The sequence below is a fragment of the Netta rufina genome, assembly GCF_964035555.1.
Source record: "Netta rufina genome assembly, chromosome: 1".
Classification (NCBI taxonomy): Eukaryota; Metazoa; Chordata; class Aves; order Anseriformes; family Anatidae; genus Netta; species Netta rufina.
Window position 1 is genome coordinate 20932670 of NC_140123.1, and position 15182 is coordinate 20947851.

At 45.1% G+C, this 15182-nt stretch overlaps 1 protein-coding gene across 1 annotated transcript; it reads right to left on the reverse strand.

Moving 5' to 3' along the window:
- Window positions 1-2395: 2395 nt before the first annotated feature.
- On the reverse strand, window positions 2396-4246 carry AMER2 (APC membrane recruitment protein 2; the record flags this gene model as incomplete). The annotated part of the gene is made up of 2 exons (XM_084293358.1): window positions 2396-3267; window positions 3442-4246. 2 exons carry the CDS (start codon window positions 4244-4246, stop codon window positions 2396-2398), a joined length of 1677 nt encoding a protein of 558 aa, XP_084149484.1.
- Between the last annotated feature and the right edge of the window lie 10936 nt (window positions 4247-15182).

Consider the following 15182-nt stretch of genomic DNA (forward strand, 5'->3'; position numbering starts at 1 on the left):
GCTTAGGGGCGAACACCAGGATAATATTCCACGTTCTGTACATTCATCCCTTTGAGGGTATTTCAGCTTTAACTTTCAAAAATGCACAAGCAGAGTCAGGCTGACTGCAAACCCCCTTCTCAGGCAGAAGAGATAATCACCAGCGTGTTTTGAGGCAGATTTAAGGTACATCCCCTCAATCCATGCATGGGAGTGTGCATGCGTGGCCGTGCTTGCACGGGTGGGAGTGTGCAGGGTGTGCACGTCTGCCTGTGTGCATGTACGCTAGGAGGAGGCGCGCTCTGACTACACATGCATATGTACAACGTGTCTGTGTGAGAAGGCATGTAGGAAACCACACGCATATATGTCATAAAGAAAACGTATAGAATAATCTTTGAAGTGTATTAAGGTTCGTTCTTAAACCATGAAAACAGGGACAGATGAGAAAAACTAACACTTTCTCCCTATTCACTGGGGTGTTGCAGTTCAGTATTCAATCCTGCAGTCATTTCAACCCTAAATGCCAATTCCACTCCTGTGACTATCAAGTCATTACCCCAGTGAACTGCACATATAAAGCATTCTTATTATTGTGTTTCCTGGCTTTTTATGGTTTATCTATAACCTTAATATCCTTCAAATATATATTGTGTATATTTATTTTCCTTTTTTCTTTCAGTTTAAGAGACAATAAAACCAACTTCTATGTAAGATCAGACCCATTAGCTTCAGTTATGTGAATTTAGGATTCTCTGCATAATATAGACATGTATATTTTTAAAATGTATATTATTTGTCAGATACACTGGAGTATATATTTTATATTAATTGTGGTCTGATGATTAAATACTTATATCAAAATATTTTGTAAATACATAATATTTACCTTTAGACTTCAGTGATTTTTTTGAGCTTTTTCAGTGTATCATAAAAATATGTCCTCAGGCACATTAAAACCCTATTAAATTTCTTGGAAATGTTGTCAATGCCCACATATAGTAGCCACTATTCAAAAACATCCTGGCCATTAATACATTTCTCCTAAGATCCAAGCTCATCAGACCATTTTATGGACCATTAGCTTACCATATTTCTTTTTCTCTCTTAAAGTAAAATTATTCTGACATTATTTAGAATGAAAATAAAAAGCAACAAGAACCCAGACTTTCTTTAAATAGTCAAAAACTAATTTTATATATTTTAAAAAATAATAATTAAAAAACATGTTTATCACCTGGGTTCCTTCTCTGTAAGGTTTAAGCCCAGAGCAACTTTGTCTAAACCCCTGAAAATAGAGGTTTGCAATGTCAGTGCTGTCAGAGCCTCAGCTCTGACACACGGAATGTGCCACTGGAATTAAATCAGCACTTCAGACTTACTTATCTGGGGATGCATGAGCCCATACAAAACAGAGTTTTGCTCTAATTTAAGGTACTTACACAAAGTTCTATCACTTTAGAACTGTAAAATTATCTACCTATAAAAACTAACTTTTGTTTAAACTCTAGATAATACAGACAGGTGATTTTTCTTTTTATAAAAAATCTGTAGCATTGAGTAAATCTGCTAAAATATGTATATATTTACACATGGCAAGCAAGTTATTGTATAAATGTGATCAGTGTGTTATATATTGGCATTTAGTAAAATGTTTCCCTGAACCTGATTGTATGCATTATCGGACAAGTATTGATGTAAACATCTGAACCTACGTCAGGTGTCTCTGTTACCCATTTACATTAGAGCAGATCAAAATCAACCAAACAGACAGACAAATAAAAATGTTTTCCTGCTGGACAAGTCCACCTAATGCCTTAATTAGCTACTGCACATGAGTCAGTCAAGTCTGCCGCTGAGCAGTGCTCTCATTCCCATGTCAGGTAAAATACCTGTTATGTTATTTGTTTTTTTTTTGCTTGGCATTTTTTCCCAATATCTTGTAGAGCAAACACCATTTTTGGAGCCAGGCACCCACCCTCCACTCCTCCCCCAGAAATGACTAAAAGATAAGTGTAGTGGAGAACCTCTCGTGTCGCTCCTTTTGTAACTCTGTTCCCTTGAAGAACTCATGGCACTGCTTTGCATGAGGGAAGATGCTCTTTTAGGTTCATAATCCAAGTCCTGCTTCCACAAAGGCGTGTAAAATGAACTTCCCCAGTGTTTAGTGCTGTGGAAAAAAGATACAAATGTAAAAAAAAAAAAAAAGTGCTTGGAAAGAAGTTGACTTTTCGTATTCATCCATACAGTACTATAAGAAGGGATTCAGAAGTGGAGGCCCATGGAGTACTGTTGAAATAAGCCTTTTAGGTGCCTTTCTTCAGGTGATGTAAAACGTATTCATTATTTATGGTCTCCTATGCAGATTTTCACACACCAACCTTGCTGTCCAAATTGGTCTCCACCTGCTATTCAATTATTTTTTGGCACTGTCCTGGTACATGGCAGCTTTCACAGTTGTCCCTGCTAAGCCCCTGTTACTAACCCGGCGTACTAGTACTTTAGAGACAGGGATTTTTGTTCTGTGCATCTCACTTTTGGCCAGGTGATGGTGTGCAACGTGATGGCTGTTACTAGTGTCTGTTCCATGGCTGGCTGGATGTGATGCAAGGTGTTTAATGCTGATGGGTATTTTGGAGTCCTTCATTGTGCTTGAGGGTGTTTTCAGTGAGCACGTGGTTGTTATTGGAGACACAGGTTTGGAGCGTGGCACGCAGGTGACCCCTTCGTCTGGAGGCTTCCCTGGTGGGTTTTCATCTGGCTCAGCATAAAGGTCATAGAGTGCATCCCCACTGTAGCTGTCCCTGGGAAGGGTCTCCTTCTGGATGCTCGTGGTACTGTCTTCCTCAGGACCGGGGGTGGTGGAATCCCAGTAGCCCTCATCACTGTTTGGGACACCCTCGTGCTGCTCCTTCTCCCTGCTCTTCTGCTCCTCTTTGTGGTTGAGGTGAATGGGGATCTGGTTGAGGCCACCACGTTTCACCGCCACTCTGTTCTGGGCCCCCTCAGTACCTCGGTTCTCCTTCAGCCCCTCAGGCGTCTTTGTCCCTCCTCCTCCTCCTCCTGTTTGGGTCTCTTCTGTCTGCGACAGCATATCCCAGAACTCCTGGAGGTATGTATCATCCACCTGCTCGGGGCTGGCCATCTCCTCCCCTCCTCCTTGGTAGGCCACCATGGTGGGGTGTTTCTTGGAGGCGCCCAGCTTGCTGACCCCGGGGGTGCTCTTCTCGCAGCCGCCACTCCCGCCGCCCACATCCTCCTCCTGGTCCGCAATAATATCTCCGCAGCCTGTAAGAGAGTCAAAGCTTTTCAGTGAAGTCACGTCAGCAAACATCAAACAAATACGATCAATCGATTGCTCTGAGGGTGGATCAATAGAGGAAGGGTCAGGGGCGGCTGCCGGCTCTTGACCGCTATCACAGTGAGGTTCAACAGGGGGAATAGTCGTTATTGGAATGTCACCTGTTATGGCCGCATCCTTCGCAGTCCCAACCTCTCCGGCACCCGGGTCCGGTCGCTCGCGGCAGAGCTCCTCGGGTCGCCTTCCAGCAGCAGCAGGGTCCTCCCCGGGGGGGGTTTTGCTGTCCCGCGACTCCCCAGCTCCCACCTGGGGCTCCTCAGCTGAGGTGTGCTTCTCATGCAGCGATTTGAGACCGACGTCTCCTGTGCTGTTCGGAGTTTCAGACAAAGGTTTTGGCGTCTCCTCTTTGATGCACTCCAAGCTGGCAGTCAGAGACCCCGGCATAATGAGACCGGACTGGATTTCCGAGGCTTCCCCCCTCTCCTCCTTGCCGTTTTTGTCCTTTTTATGCCACCGCATGCTGCTGAAGATCCCTTTCAGCCCCTTCTTTTGTCTGCCGCCAGCCCGCTGATCCGCATTCTCTGCCTTGCCGTTCTCCGTCCTCCCGTTCTTCCTCAGCAGGGAGAAGAAGCTGTGTGACTTTGCCACCGAGCTGCCGGGGGAGACGCCGAGGCTGGCGGCTGTCCTGCTCTGAGCATCCTTGCCTTGCGGGTCGCCGCCACCCTGGTCCTCCTTCTTGCTGCTCTCCAGCACGGCATCGGCCAAGCCATCGTGCGTCCTGCTCCGCACCATCCCCGCTTTGCTCGCGCCCTTCCCCTCCCCACCTTTGCTCCTCACCCCAAAGATGCTCGGCATGGTGCCCCCGGATTTCCTCCTCTTGAACAATTTGAAGGCGGTTTTGTTAATCTTCCCCGACGGCTGCTGCTCGGCGGCCGGGGGCTCGGCACAGTCGCAATGCGAGTCCATGACTGCCGCCACCGCGTCCCCGCCGCGGCCTCCTTGCCGCCACCGCCCCGGTGGTGGTGGTTGTGGTGCCCGGTGGTGGTGGTGCTGTGCCTCACTGACAGCCCCGCCGCCGCTCCCGCTGCCGCCCTCCCATCACCATGGCAACCCGGAGGGGGCTAAGCAGCTTTCCTCCACTGCCGTGGGCCTGCGCCAGGCCGCTGTCATCCACTCTCAATCAACCTGAGCCGCCGCAGCCACGCCGGCAGCGCCCCTTCCTCCACCCCCTCCCCAAAAGGGTTTATATAATTTAACCCGTGTCGTCCTGCGCGGCTCGCCGCCTCACACAGCCTGCCATGGCAGACGGGTGCTGAGGGAGGATCTCGTGTCACGCAGCCGTGGCATGGACCCCGTGCCCCTGCCCCTCCCCAGTGCCCAAGACCCCCACCGCTGGTGAATAGTGGCCGCTTGCTTCTCCTGCTGGAGGAGGTTTAATATGATGGCAGCCCCCACACAAGCCTTTACCCACACCTCACATCCACTGCATGTGGTCACGGTCCCTGCATCTTGGCCACAGGGTGCTGCATCAGGGCTGTGGTGGCACAGCCACACCAGGGTGGCACGCTGGCCACAGACCCCTCTCACTAATTGCAAACCTAATCCAGATGCAAAGTAAATTAACCCAGCCTGACAGGTCCTGGGTAACCTGCTTTAGTTGGCCCTGCTGGAGCAGGGGTTTGGACCAGGTGACATCCAGAGGTGCCTTCCACCCTCTGCCACCCTGTAATTTGGAGCTCCAAACTGGCTCGGTGGCACCGCCACCACAGCAGGGCTGTTTGAGGCTGGGAGCCATGCTCTGCACCCAGCTGTGGAGGAGATCTGCTTTCAGCTGGAGCTGTAGTAACCCATGGACCCTGGCCGCCTGATGCTGACTATACGGAGTTAGTCTGGGTTCCTCCAAGCAGAAGCACTTGTCTGGGTTTTTAAACAGCCCTAAACACAACTGGGAACCACTACAGAGAAGCTGCATCCCCACCCTCTAGCTTGGGGCTAGGTTTTGGCCCCTTTGAAATTAGTAAAAGCTTTTGCTGTTGTCTTGTTTGGAAGAATTAGTTGGTTGGGTGGTGTTTTTTTTTTCTTTCTATAACATCATCAGACATTCATTGCACTCTCCCATGAGAACAGGTTGAATTATCTGTTGTGAATAATTTATGCAGTGAATTTAGCCCTTTTTCTGATCATGTATAAAAAGTTCCATTTGCATTCACAATCACTGCATGTTCAGTAAGTGCAATATGAGCACATAATTCAACATACAGGACTCTCCTGCCTTCTGCAAGAAACAGAGGAAAGGGCAAATGAGGCAGAAGCCAAAATTTTGACTGGAAGAGGAGTAGTGAGTTATATCTTACAATGTGCACTACATACACCTGCCCAAAACCCACAAGCCATGGAGACAGGAGGTCACTTTGCACCTCCATCACTGATGAGTTCCCCCATCATCTGGTAATATTTCTGCTCTCCAGTCAGATGGATGAAACTTGATAAAACAGAGAAAATACCAAATGTTCCTGTGCAAATGCAAATACACAGAGCAGACATCCTTTGAAAATCTGAAGGAACAAAACCTGGTCACATAGCTTGTGAAAAAGTAAACAGAACAGCTAATAAATAAGAGTTGGCCAGATGGCTGAACTTACCAAGTTTTTGCACTTTTCATGCTGGTGTTTTGCTACATTTCACCAATTCTTTACATTGAGCCAATTCTTCTTGCAAACATTGAGCCCAAAGTAGTGGGATACTGAGATATGAAAGGATGAGGACAGATGACTTAATGCTTCACAGCTGTATGGAACAGACAAGTTATTGTGCCCTCTTCTTTTTGTGTGTGTGATTATCTGCAGTCATGAAAGAAAGGGTGGACTTTCAGCTTGTTTTTCAGTCAACTTAAAATCCAAGCGTTAATGGAGGAAAATGACTTGAGGTCAGCCTGAAATTACCTCTTGAAAAATGTTCTGACAAATTGAATCTTTTCTGCACATTTGTTCTCCATCTTTTTACGCTTTTAAAAATATGATTTAAATAACCTTGTGTACCTCTGGAAATGGATACTCATTCTACAATAAAAAATCAAAGCACTGAATTTTGAAAGGGACAAATGAAACATTTACATTCTTTTTTTTTTTAATTAACTTTTTTTTTTTAATGGCAAAACATCTGTGAGTTCAACATGAACTCGTGACATGCTTTGGTCAACTCGCCCTTGCAGGGCTAAACAGGGAAAGATTTCAACAAAACATTCACCAACTTAATTGAAGACAAGTAATGCTGAGAGGTGCTAATGTTCAAGCAAAATCACTTTTGCTCTTAGTGATGTTTAAACACTGGAGAGCTGTGAGATCAAGAGGGTTGGCAGAAAATGTTCTCTGCCACATTTGTTGTGCCCCTGTACTCATGTATAACAGGAATTTCACAGAGAGTTTAGTGGTGTTCCCTTGTCCTTTTTGTTCCCTCTGCTTTTGTCAAGGAAGTCCCCTGGAAGCAAATTGTGTCATTTCTGCAGAACTGTAAAAGGATATAGGATCAACACAGATCCAAGGTGAAGCAGGTTGGTTTCTGGAACAGGACAGTGAGGAGCCGAATGAAAGGTAGCCAGAGACATTTTCGTCCTTTTGGCCTTTTTTGTTCTGTCTGGTTTTACATTCCAGGAAGCTTGCACAAATCCTATGTGAGCAATATCTATTTCTTACTGTTTCTCCCCAAGGTTTAAAACTCACTCCTCTAAATTATCGTGGGGAGTCATTTCTTTATGGTTCCCCTTCATCTCTGTAAATCTGAAAAGGAAGTTTGCATCCTACAGTGGAAATTGTCATAACTGTCTTTCTGGCAAGGCAGAGGAAAGGCTGACAGACACTTTTTAAAGTGAAAACCAATTAAGATCTCTAATTTTAAAGTGCAGAAAGACACCACAATCAGCTGGGAGCATCAGAAGACCAGAAGACAAGTGACAGCCAAGTGGTAGTAGAACTGTTTCCACCACATCCTCCAGACCCATCTCACCTCAAGGGACATCTAGCGTGGTGGCAGAGATCCCACTCACCACAGCCACACCACCAGATTTATTCCAGCTGCAGAGGATACTGGAAAGGGTCTGTGGAGGACATGTTCTTGGAGGAGATGGGTTGTTTGATCTTTAAAATGAATATACCAGACATGCAACACTATGTGAACCATCCTGTCCCTCATTTTGACAGAAGACCCTGAATTTTGTGGTGTTCCAAGGCTGCCTCGTGTGCTGAACAGAACCAAAGAAAGAAATTTGATAGGCCAGAGGTGTCTGTAGACCTATGCAGGTGCAGGAATTTTTCACTTTATGCTTATTTTCTAAGAAGCTTCAGAGACTCCAGAGAGTCAGGAGCAGTCCTTTCAACATATTACCTGCTGTTTTATGCCAGAAATTACCCATTTTCTGCTGAAGTGTTTTTTGTTTGTTTATTTGTTCGTTTTTCTCCCTTTGGGTAGCATTCTCTAGAGCTGTGTTTCTCCCCTCACATGTCCTACAGTGTATATATAATTCATGGGGTCTAAAGAAGATGCATCGATTTAAAACTGGAAGGTCCTCCTGATGATGAGCAGGGAATCTAAATTGCAGAAAGTGAACGGCAAAGCTTCAGCCAGCACAGTGCCTGCATCCAGACCCAGGCTGGTGATGGAGTGAAAGTCAGCAGGCTTTTAAAAAGCTGCAGACAATTATCATGCCAGGCTCAAGAATTTAAGTCTGAGTACAAGGAGGCCCAGAGCAATCACAGGTCCACAGGGAAAACAGGTCCACTACTTCAGAAGTTATTTCAAACGCTGCCGTTTCTTCTTACATGGACAGGTGTGCTACAGCACAGAAAGACACCACAATGCAATACAGTATCAGGAAATGGAAGAGATACTGTTTGCTGGATTACAAAATCAATGGGCTCATTAAAGAAGATGTAAGTAATGTCAGATCTCTGCTGATACCTTAAGATCTGCTTAGCAAACCACTGGGACTGGAAAAAAAAAAATTAACACCAGCATTTATTTTATTTATTTTAATTTAGAAAGAGAAATGGGGATAAAAAATCTTCTACATGAGGCTTCTTTCTGTAATACATACTAGCATACATACAAATACAGGGGAAAGGTGCCTGGATTTCTAATATTTGTCACTTGTTTGCACTTACTTCCCCAATTCCATGTCTTCTGATAGTGCATACTTCAACCTCCAGCCTGTGTGGCAGCAGCTAGAACCTCCTTAGGGATATTTGCTTTCATCCTCCACCCTCTGCTTTCCCAGGTCAGATATCCTTTTCTGCAAACCAAACTCTCACGAGCTGCAGAGGCATAAAGAGCAAAAATGTGCAGATCAGCATGCCCAGAGTCTGGCTGTCCCTCGCTTGCAGACAGCTCAAACTTGGGGATATCTCAGAGAAACTGCTCTTAAGTGAATCTAAAAAATGCAGCATAGGGAAGGAAAAATGAGTTTCTTACACTCCATCAGCCTGTCATCTGCATACAGGCTTTGTGCTCACTACCACCAGAAACTGCCTAATACCATCCTGTCTCCTTGGTTAGCACATGAAAAACTGTCAGTGGGATAATCTGGTACCAGTATATGTGTGGAAAAAATTGCCAAGCCTGGGAGACACAAATGTCCCCATAAAATATGGCTCCAGTCTCCTGGGAGATAATAAACGCTCATGACTTTGTTTTTTCTACCAAAGGGCTGTGGTACTGGGAAGTGTACATGGAGAATAATAGACCTGTTTCTCAAAATAGAGAGACCTGGACTCATTTTTCAGAAAATTATGTCTGAATCACGCAAACATATTGAATTTTGAATTACCTGCTGCAGAACTGTGCAATTCAAGTGAGCAAACTATCTTCTAAATCTCCAAGAAATTACACCAAAAGAGAGCAGAGGTACAGGTTCTTCAACAGGTAAGTGACTGTGTGCTTCTGCAACACAAATGCGGAGGAAATTATAAACAGTCACTGAAGTTTGACATGCTTACACACTGGTCATGTCCAGTCAAAATTGGAAAATCTCATTTCATGAGCATGGAAGATCATGTATTAGACCAAAGAATGCCGGTGAGGACTTCACTAGGAGGAATGCTTCTTGTTCTTACCAGTAATAACTCTGTGACTAAGGCCAACAACACCTTCACATGTGAAAGGAATTTTGCAGCAACAGTGAAGTTTTCTTTTGTCACTGTCACTCAGACCTAGCATCCCTTATGGGTGCAATTTTACAGGGGGGAAAAAAAAAAAAAATCAACAGGAAATGGATTGAACAAACCAGTAATGAGTTTTCTGAGATCAGCTAAACAATCTGAGATGAGAAAGAATGAAATTGTTGTTTTCTGTTTTTTCTTTTAAATTGAAATAACTTTCCTGTGTAAATTGCTTTTGGTATGCTGTTTTAAAGGGAAGAATAGAAAGACAACAATACCCCTCCCAAAATGAAACAAAACAGGAATTTGATCCAAAAGAAAATTATTCAATGTTTTCCAGCTCAGCCAAGAGGCTGAAAAAAAAATATGTTTGTAGGCACACAATCTCTGTGTTATCCAACTGTTCTTCCCAATGCAAAATAAAAGGATTACACAGGAATAAGGAAGCAACTTTAAAAAACAGTGAGGGGAAAAATATGCTTCATTTGTCTTAAAGATAAATACAAATTAAAAATGCAGGCAGTACATGTAGTCTCCCCAAGGGACAGATTTGCTTCTAATTAATAATATGTTAGTGCCCTGGCCCACTACATTAAAAACACAAAACAAAACAAAAAACCTCTAGATTAATCCTGCTGTAACATTGTAGCTAGAACCTCTAAGAATTAACCCAGCCCAATCCCAGATTTACTTGCACTGTGATTACTGGAAATGTGGAGAGTTTATTTTCTTTCACCTACTGGATCGAGAAGAGAAATGTTTTTTTTTTTTTTAAATCCCATAAATATATATATATATTTTTTTTACATGGATATGCATCCATTCACTTTCTTCTTTGGTGTTTACAATATTTCAGGCATGTTAGCAACTTTTTTTCTGTTTCTAATTGTGCTACTTAAGCTTTTCTATTTCAAAAATTAATGAAAATAAAATCCTGTCCGTGCAATCCCAGCAGACCTGACAGACAATAGTACCACAGGAGGCAAGGGTCTTGCTCACTATCGTTAATTAAAAGCCCAAAGCAAAAGTGTAAGCAGATTAGGGAAAGGGGGTGGGGGTGTGCTTGGCCAGAATGTGTTTTTCTGACCAGATGAGAATGACTCTGAGAGGAGGGAAGGACATTTTTAAGGTAAGCATTCAAGAACTGATGGGGTGTGCTGAGGTTTGGTCTGCACCCCTGTACTGTTTAAAGCCCTTCAACTGACTTCAACAGAAACACTTCTGATTAGTATAAGTGAACAGTTTTGATTCGTATAAGTGGATGTAAAAGTGAGAATTGGCCCCTTAACTAAAGATTCGGCCTCTCTGAATAGGATACCTAAATAGATGTGATCATATTTCTTGTGCTTTTTTTTAGAATAAGAAATGCTTCTCAAATTCGCCATCAACACTATTGCTAGATTCCGCAGTGGCTGCTTATGTTTCATTATAACTACTGATGGATACCTTATTAGATTGATTTCAGGGGTGCTTTGCCTCATTTTCTTTCTTTTTTTCCCCCATATCACTGTGCATAAAGCAAACAGCCCCTGGGCAGAACATCAGCAGGAGCTGCCACTGTGGCAGCACATGGAAGTTTTCGAGCTCAGGTGAAAAGACACAAGGGTCAAATGTGAAAGGGGGAAAAGAAACCTGAGTACATGGGAAACAAGGAAATTACTAAAAAACTTTGGAAGCAAATCTGTGCCTGGGACCATACTGGGAGAGGAGAGAAATAGTTGTGCCTATTATCATGACAAGTTTCCTGAATGAATGGCAGAATTCACTGTCTGGATTTCTTTCAGGACCCCCAAAACTGCAATTACCCCTATCTGAGCCACACTGAATCAGATAAACACTGCCTATTTTAAATTTGTAATAGCATACATCTCAGTAGCCTCCCAAAGAGCTGACTGCAAGATGTTACAAAAAACTTGGCTATGCCTTTGAAACCTGTAGGAACCACTGGTTTCAATCTGTTTCAAACCAAAGGCTGGATTTCATCTCCCTGTGCTTTAACCAGCCACAGAGTAAACAGCTGCATTGCTGCTAGTTAGCCTAAATCCCCTTTCCTGAATGTGGCAGAAGATAGGTATTCTTAGGGCGTAATTTATTTGACCTATTTTATATGTCAGCTTAAGGCTGGGTGAGATAAATCTTATCCTAAAAGCTCTGTCTCTTCTGATTGCAAAGGGAGCCCGAGTTAAACATTCAGAGAAAAGCGCCTGTGTTTGCTCACATCTGCCTCTCACCAAATGTTTCAGCATTCATGGACTTCAGGTTGTTTCCTCCCTTTCCCAAAAATATCAGCCAACATTTTTCAGCCTCCATTTTTTTTTCCTCTTTGGAGAAAACAGTTACACAGAAAGAAAACCTTTTCCACTGTAATGCAAACAGGTGCCTTGCTCCATGTATGTGCACTTGACTGTCCCCATTTCTTGCACCAGGAGAGCTACTGCCATGGTTGGGAGCTGGCAGGAAGGACTGGGGTTGTGGTCAAAGCTGCTCCCTTGGGAAGGCTTGGTGCAGCCTGGATTTTGGTTTTATCAGCCCCTCAGAGCTGTGAGGGATTTTAAAGAAATCTGACACTGCTTGCTCCTTCTAAAAATGATGCCTTGCTACACATCAGTGCACTCATCAGTTAGAGACAGTCACAGGGATGCTGGTAGCTTGTAGAGGCACATGATTCATTTCCCACACAACACTTTCGGTGATCTCCTTTTAATATTGGTCGCTGACACCCTGCTTTCACTACATAGCATCGTGTGGCACACGCTGTACAAATAATACCAGAGTTTTTTTCCAAAGGGCTATTTTTGATGAGAGCTGTTGCTCTGACAGCAGATCACTTGATCAATTCAATATGAATGTCAGTTAGAGGATGGCTTGTTGTTTTTTTTTTTTCCTTTTTCCCCCCTTTTTGTATGTGTGTGTGTCGCTAAGAAAAATGAGGCAGTGGGTGTTGATTCATGACAGTTTTACTAAAATATCAAAAGAGTACAGTTTAGTTTAAGAATAGATTAGCACCAAGAGGGATGATCACTGGGGCTTCCACTCCTGCTTTTCTTCCTGCTTGGATGCGGTGGGTTCCTGGAGAAGCACCATTTGCACAAGGAGCATGTAGGACCCATAGGATCGGGCCCCAGGATTTGGCTGGTAGGGTACCTAGGATGCAGAACAAGCACCCCACAGCCCTTTGGGAGCTGGAGAGCTCTCCTCAGTGGTGTTTCCTCACACAATAGCTGGATTCAGCGTCTACCAAGGACATTTTCAAAATTCCCACCAAGCTCCACAGTGCTGGATTTGGGCCAGGGGCAAACAACCTGAAAACCAGCAGCATAGGTTTGGCTGGCTGGGGGAAGCCCATCTCTCTTGACTCCTGGCCAAGGTACATCATCCCCTGCTTCCAGCAACACCGAATGCGAAACCCATGCATCAATGCAAAAGACATCCTGTGTATCCAATAGGGCAGTCAAGATCATCTAGTCCTTTTCAAGGAGTTTTTCTACTGCACTTTGCAAAAATAGGTTGACAGGTGGTCGCGGAGCTTTGCCGTGTTCTCATGGATTACAAGAACAGAAGGAAGCACTCTGTGACTGTTGGATCTGCAGTCCTGGAAGACAAATCCTGGAGAAAATGACCTGATTTGTCTCAAAAACATGTGCCTGTGACTTGTCTCTTTTTTTAATTGCTCACATCATGACACTCATTAACGCAAGTGCACACGTACATAAACACACAGGAGTCCCAAAGCATTTTTTTCAGAAATTCTTCTCCTTTTCACATTCTGGTCTTATTTAAGCATGCTTTAGAGTGGAAACATGCTTTCTCCCTGAAAATAATTGTTTTGTTCTAGGTGATCCTGCTTGGGGAGAGGTCGTGGTGGGGGTTGGACTAGATGATCTCCAGAGCTCCTTTCCAGCCTCAGCCATTCTGTGATTCTGTGATTTTATTTTCTGGTGCAACTGTATCTGTGAAACAGTAAAGGGAATAAACAGACACCAAACTGCACCCAGCATTAACAGTTATCTCAAATCAATTGATAATCCCTTGTCAAGCTGATTGCTGTCAAAAACAGGACAAGCAAATGCTTTTTTCATTCCCACCATTGCAGCTGTTGTCTTTTCCTGTTAGCCCAATTAAGCAAAGAGAAAAGGAGAAGCACCATATCAGAGCCAGTTTGCCTTGGGATATAAATTGTCCTCCTGTGTTTGTCTATAGCCAACACTGCAAGAATAACAAAGCAATGCCATAAACCCGGACACTGTGCAGAAAACACAAAGGGGCTATTTTTTTTCCCTCCAAGCCTACATGGCATCCAGCCACGGTGCCCCCAGGCAGGCGCCAGCCCTCCCTCTCCGGGCTCTGGCTCATTGCGGGACAGCACACAGCCATCCTGCACAGCCAGCCCAGAGCCCTGGGGGACAGGGGACAGCTCACCACCATCGGGCCCCTTCCCCTTGTCACCCTGGAGGATGATGGTTTACTCTGGGTGCCATCATGAAAGCCGATTTACCTCCTCCACCTCTCTGCACTTGGCGGGAGAGAGCCCTCCGCCTTTTGGCTTGGAAAACAAGAGAAAATCAGCAATTTTCTCTGTCGCCCGTAGCCAAAGCCCCCCTGGAAGTGAGCTGACGTTATTATTGCAGAAGTGCGTCTGACTTCTGGCAGTAAATGCCAAAGAAGTGCATCACCCTTGTGGCTCGTTGTCTACATGGCAGGACACCCCGTTGCGTGCTGGATTGTCACATGTAATCTATGCAAATGCAGTCATTAGCTTCAACAGCTGTTTTTTTATTGTGCTGCTTCAAAAATGAAAAGGCATCAGCAGGGATTTTTGTTTTCCTACCTAGATTTTGAGGAACAGAATAAATTGCAACAAGCTCTCATTACCATGAACGTACCCTCCCTGGTTCAGGAGGCTAGGCACCTACTTCCACCCGGCACAAGAACATCGTATTCCCTGCTTTTCAAGTTCTCTAAATGGTAACAAAAATCCTCATAACGGCCTTAGGAAAGATTTGAATGTATTGGCTTCCTATGAAACATAAAGCCCACCCAGTTCCAACCCCCTGCCATGTGCAGGGACACCTCCCACCAGACCAGGTTGCCCAAAGCCCCATCCAGCCTGGCCTTGAACACCTCCAGTTTATGCCACTTGCCTCACCACCAGGCAGGACCTTGAGCAGACGCAACCCCAGAATCCCCTCCTTGAGCTGGGGTTGAGACATGAGTGCACAGGAAGGGCACGTCCACCTCCAGGCTGTGAGAGCCTTGGGGCTTGCAGTGGGAATTGGGACCAGAGTAGAAGCTCAGCCAGGCAAGTCCAGCATCAAAGAGGCAAGAAGGAGGGTGAAAAGCTGAACTAAGAGGATTTGCTGGGGGCCGTGCCAGGAAGCCCCTGGAGCAGCCATATGGCTGCAGCCGCTGCTGGGCACCACCAGGCCCCGTGAGCCTGGAGGCAGCTTCTCAGCAGCACGGCACCGCCAGCAGGGACCCTGCGGGGGTGGCACCGCCGCTCCACAGCTGCTGGCCTCACGAGGTGCAGTAAGCATACAGGACGGCTGTGGAGCAGGGACAAGGGGATTAGGGACCCCGGCCAAGCTCTGCACCCCATGGCCCACCCCGTCTGCCCCCAAGCACAAGCCCACCACAAACCCGTGGGTGTTGAAGAGGGTTGTGCTACGGTAATTAAGTGTGGATCGTGCATCTGCCTCCCGGACGTTTAAATCTGAATGAGTTTAATTGAGTTTTAATTAAAGCTGATGTGAATC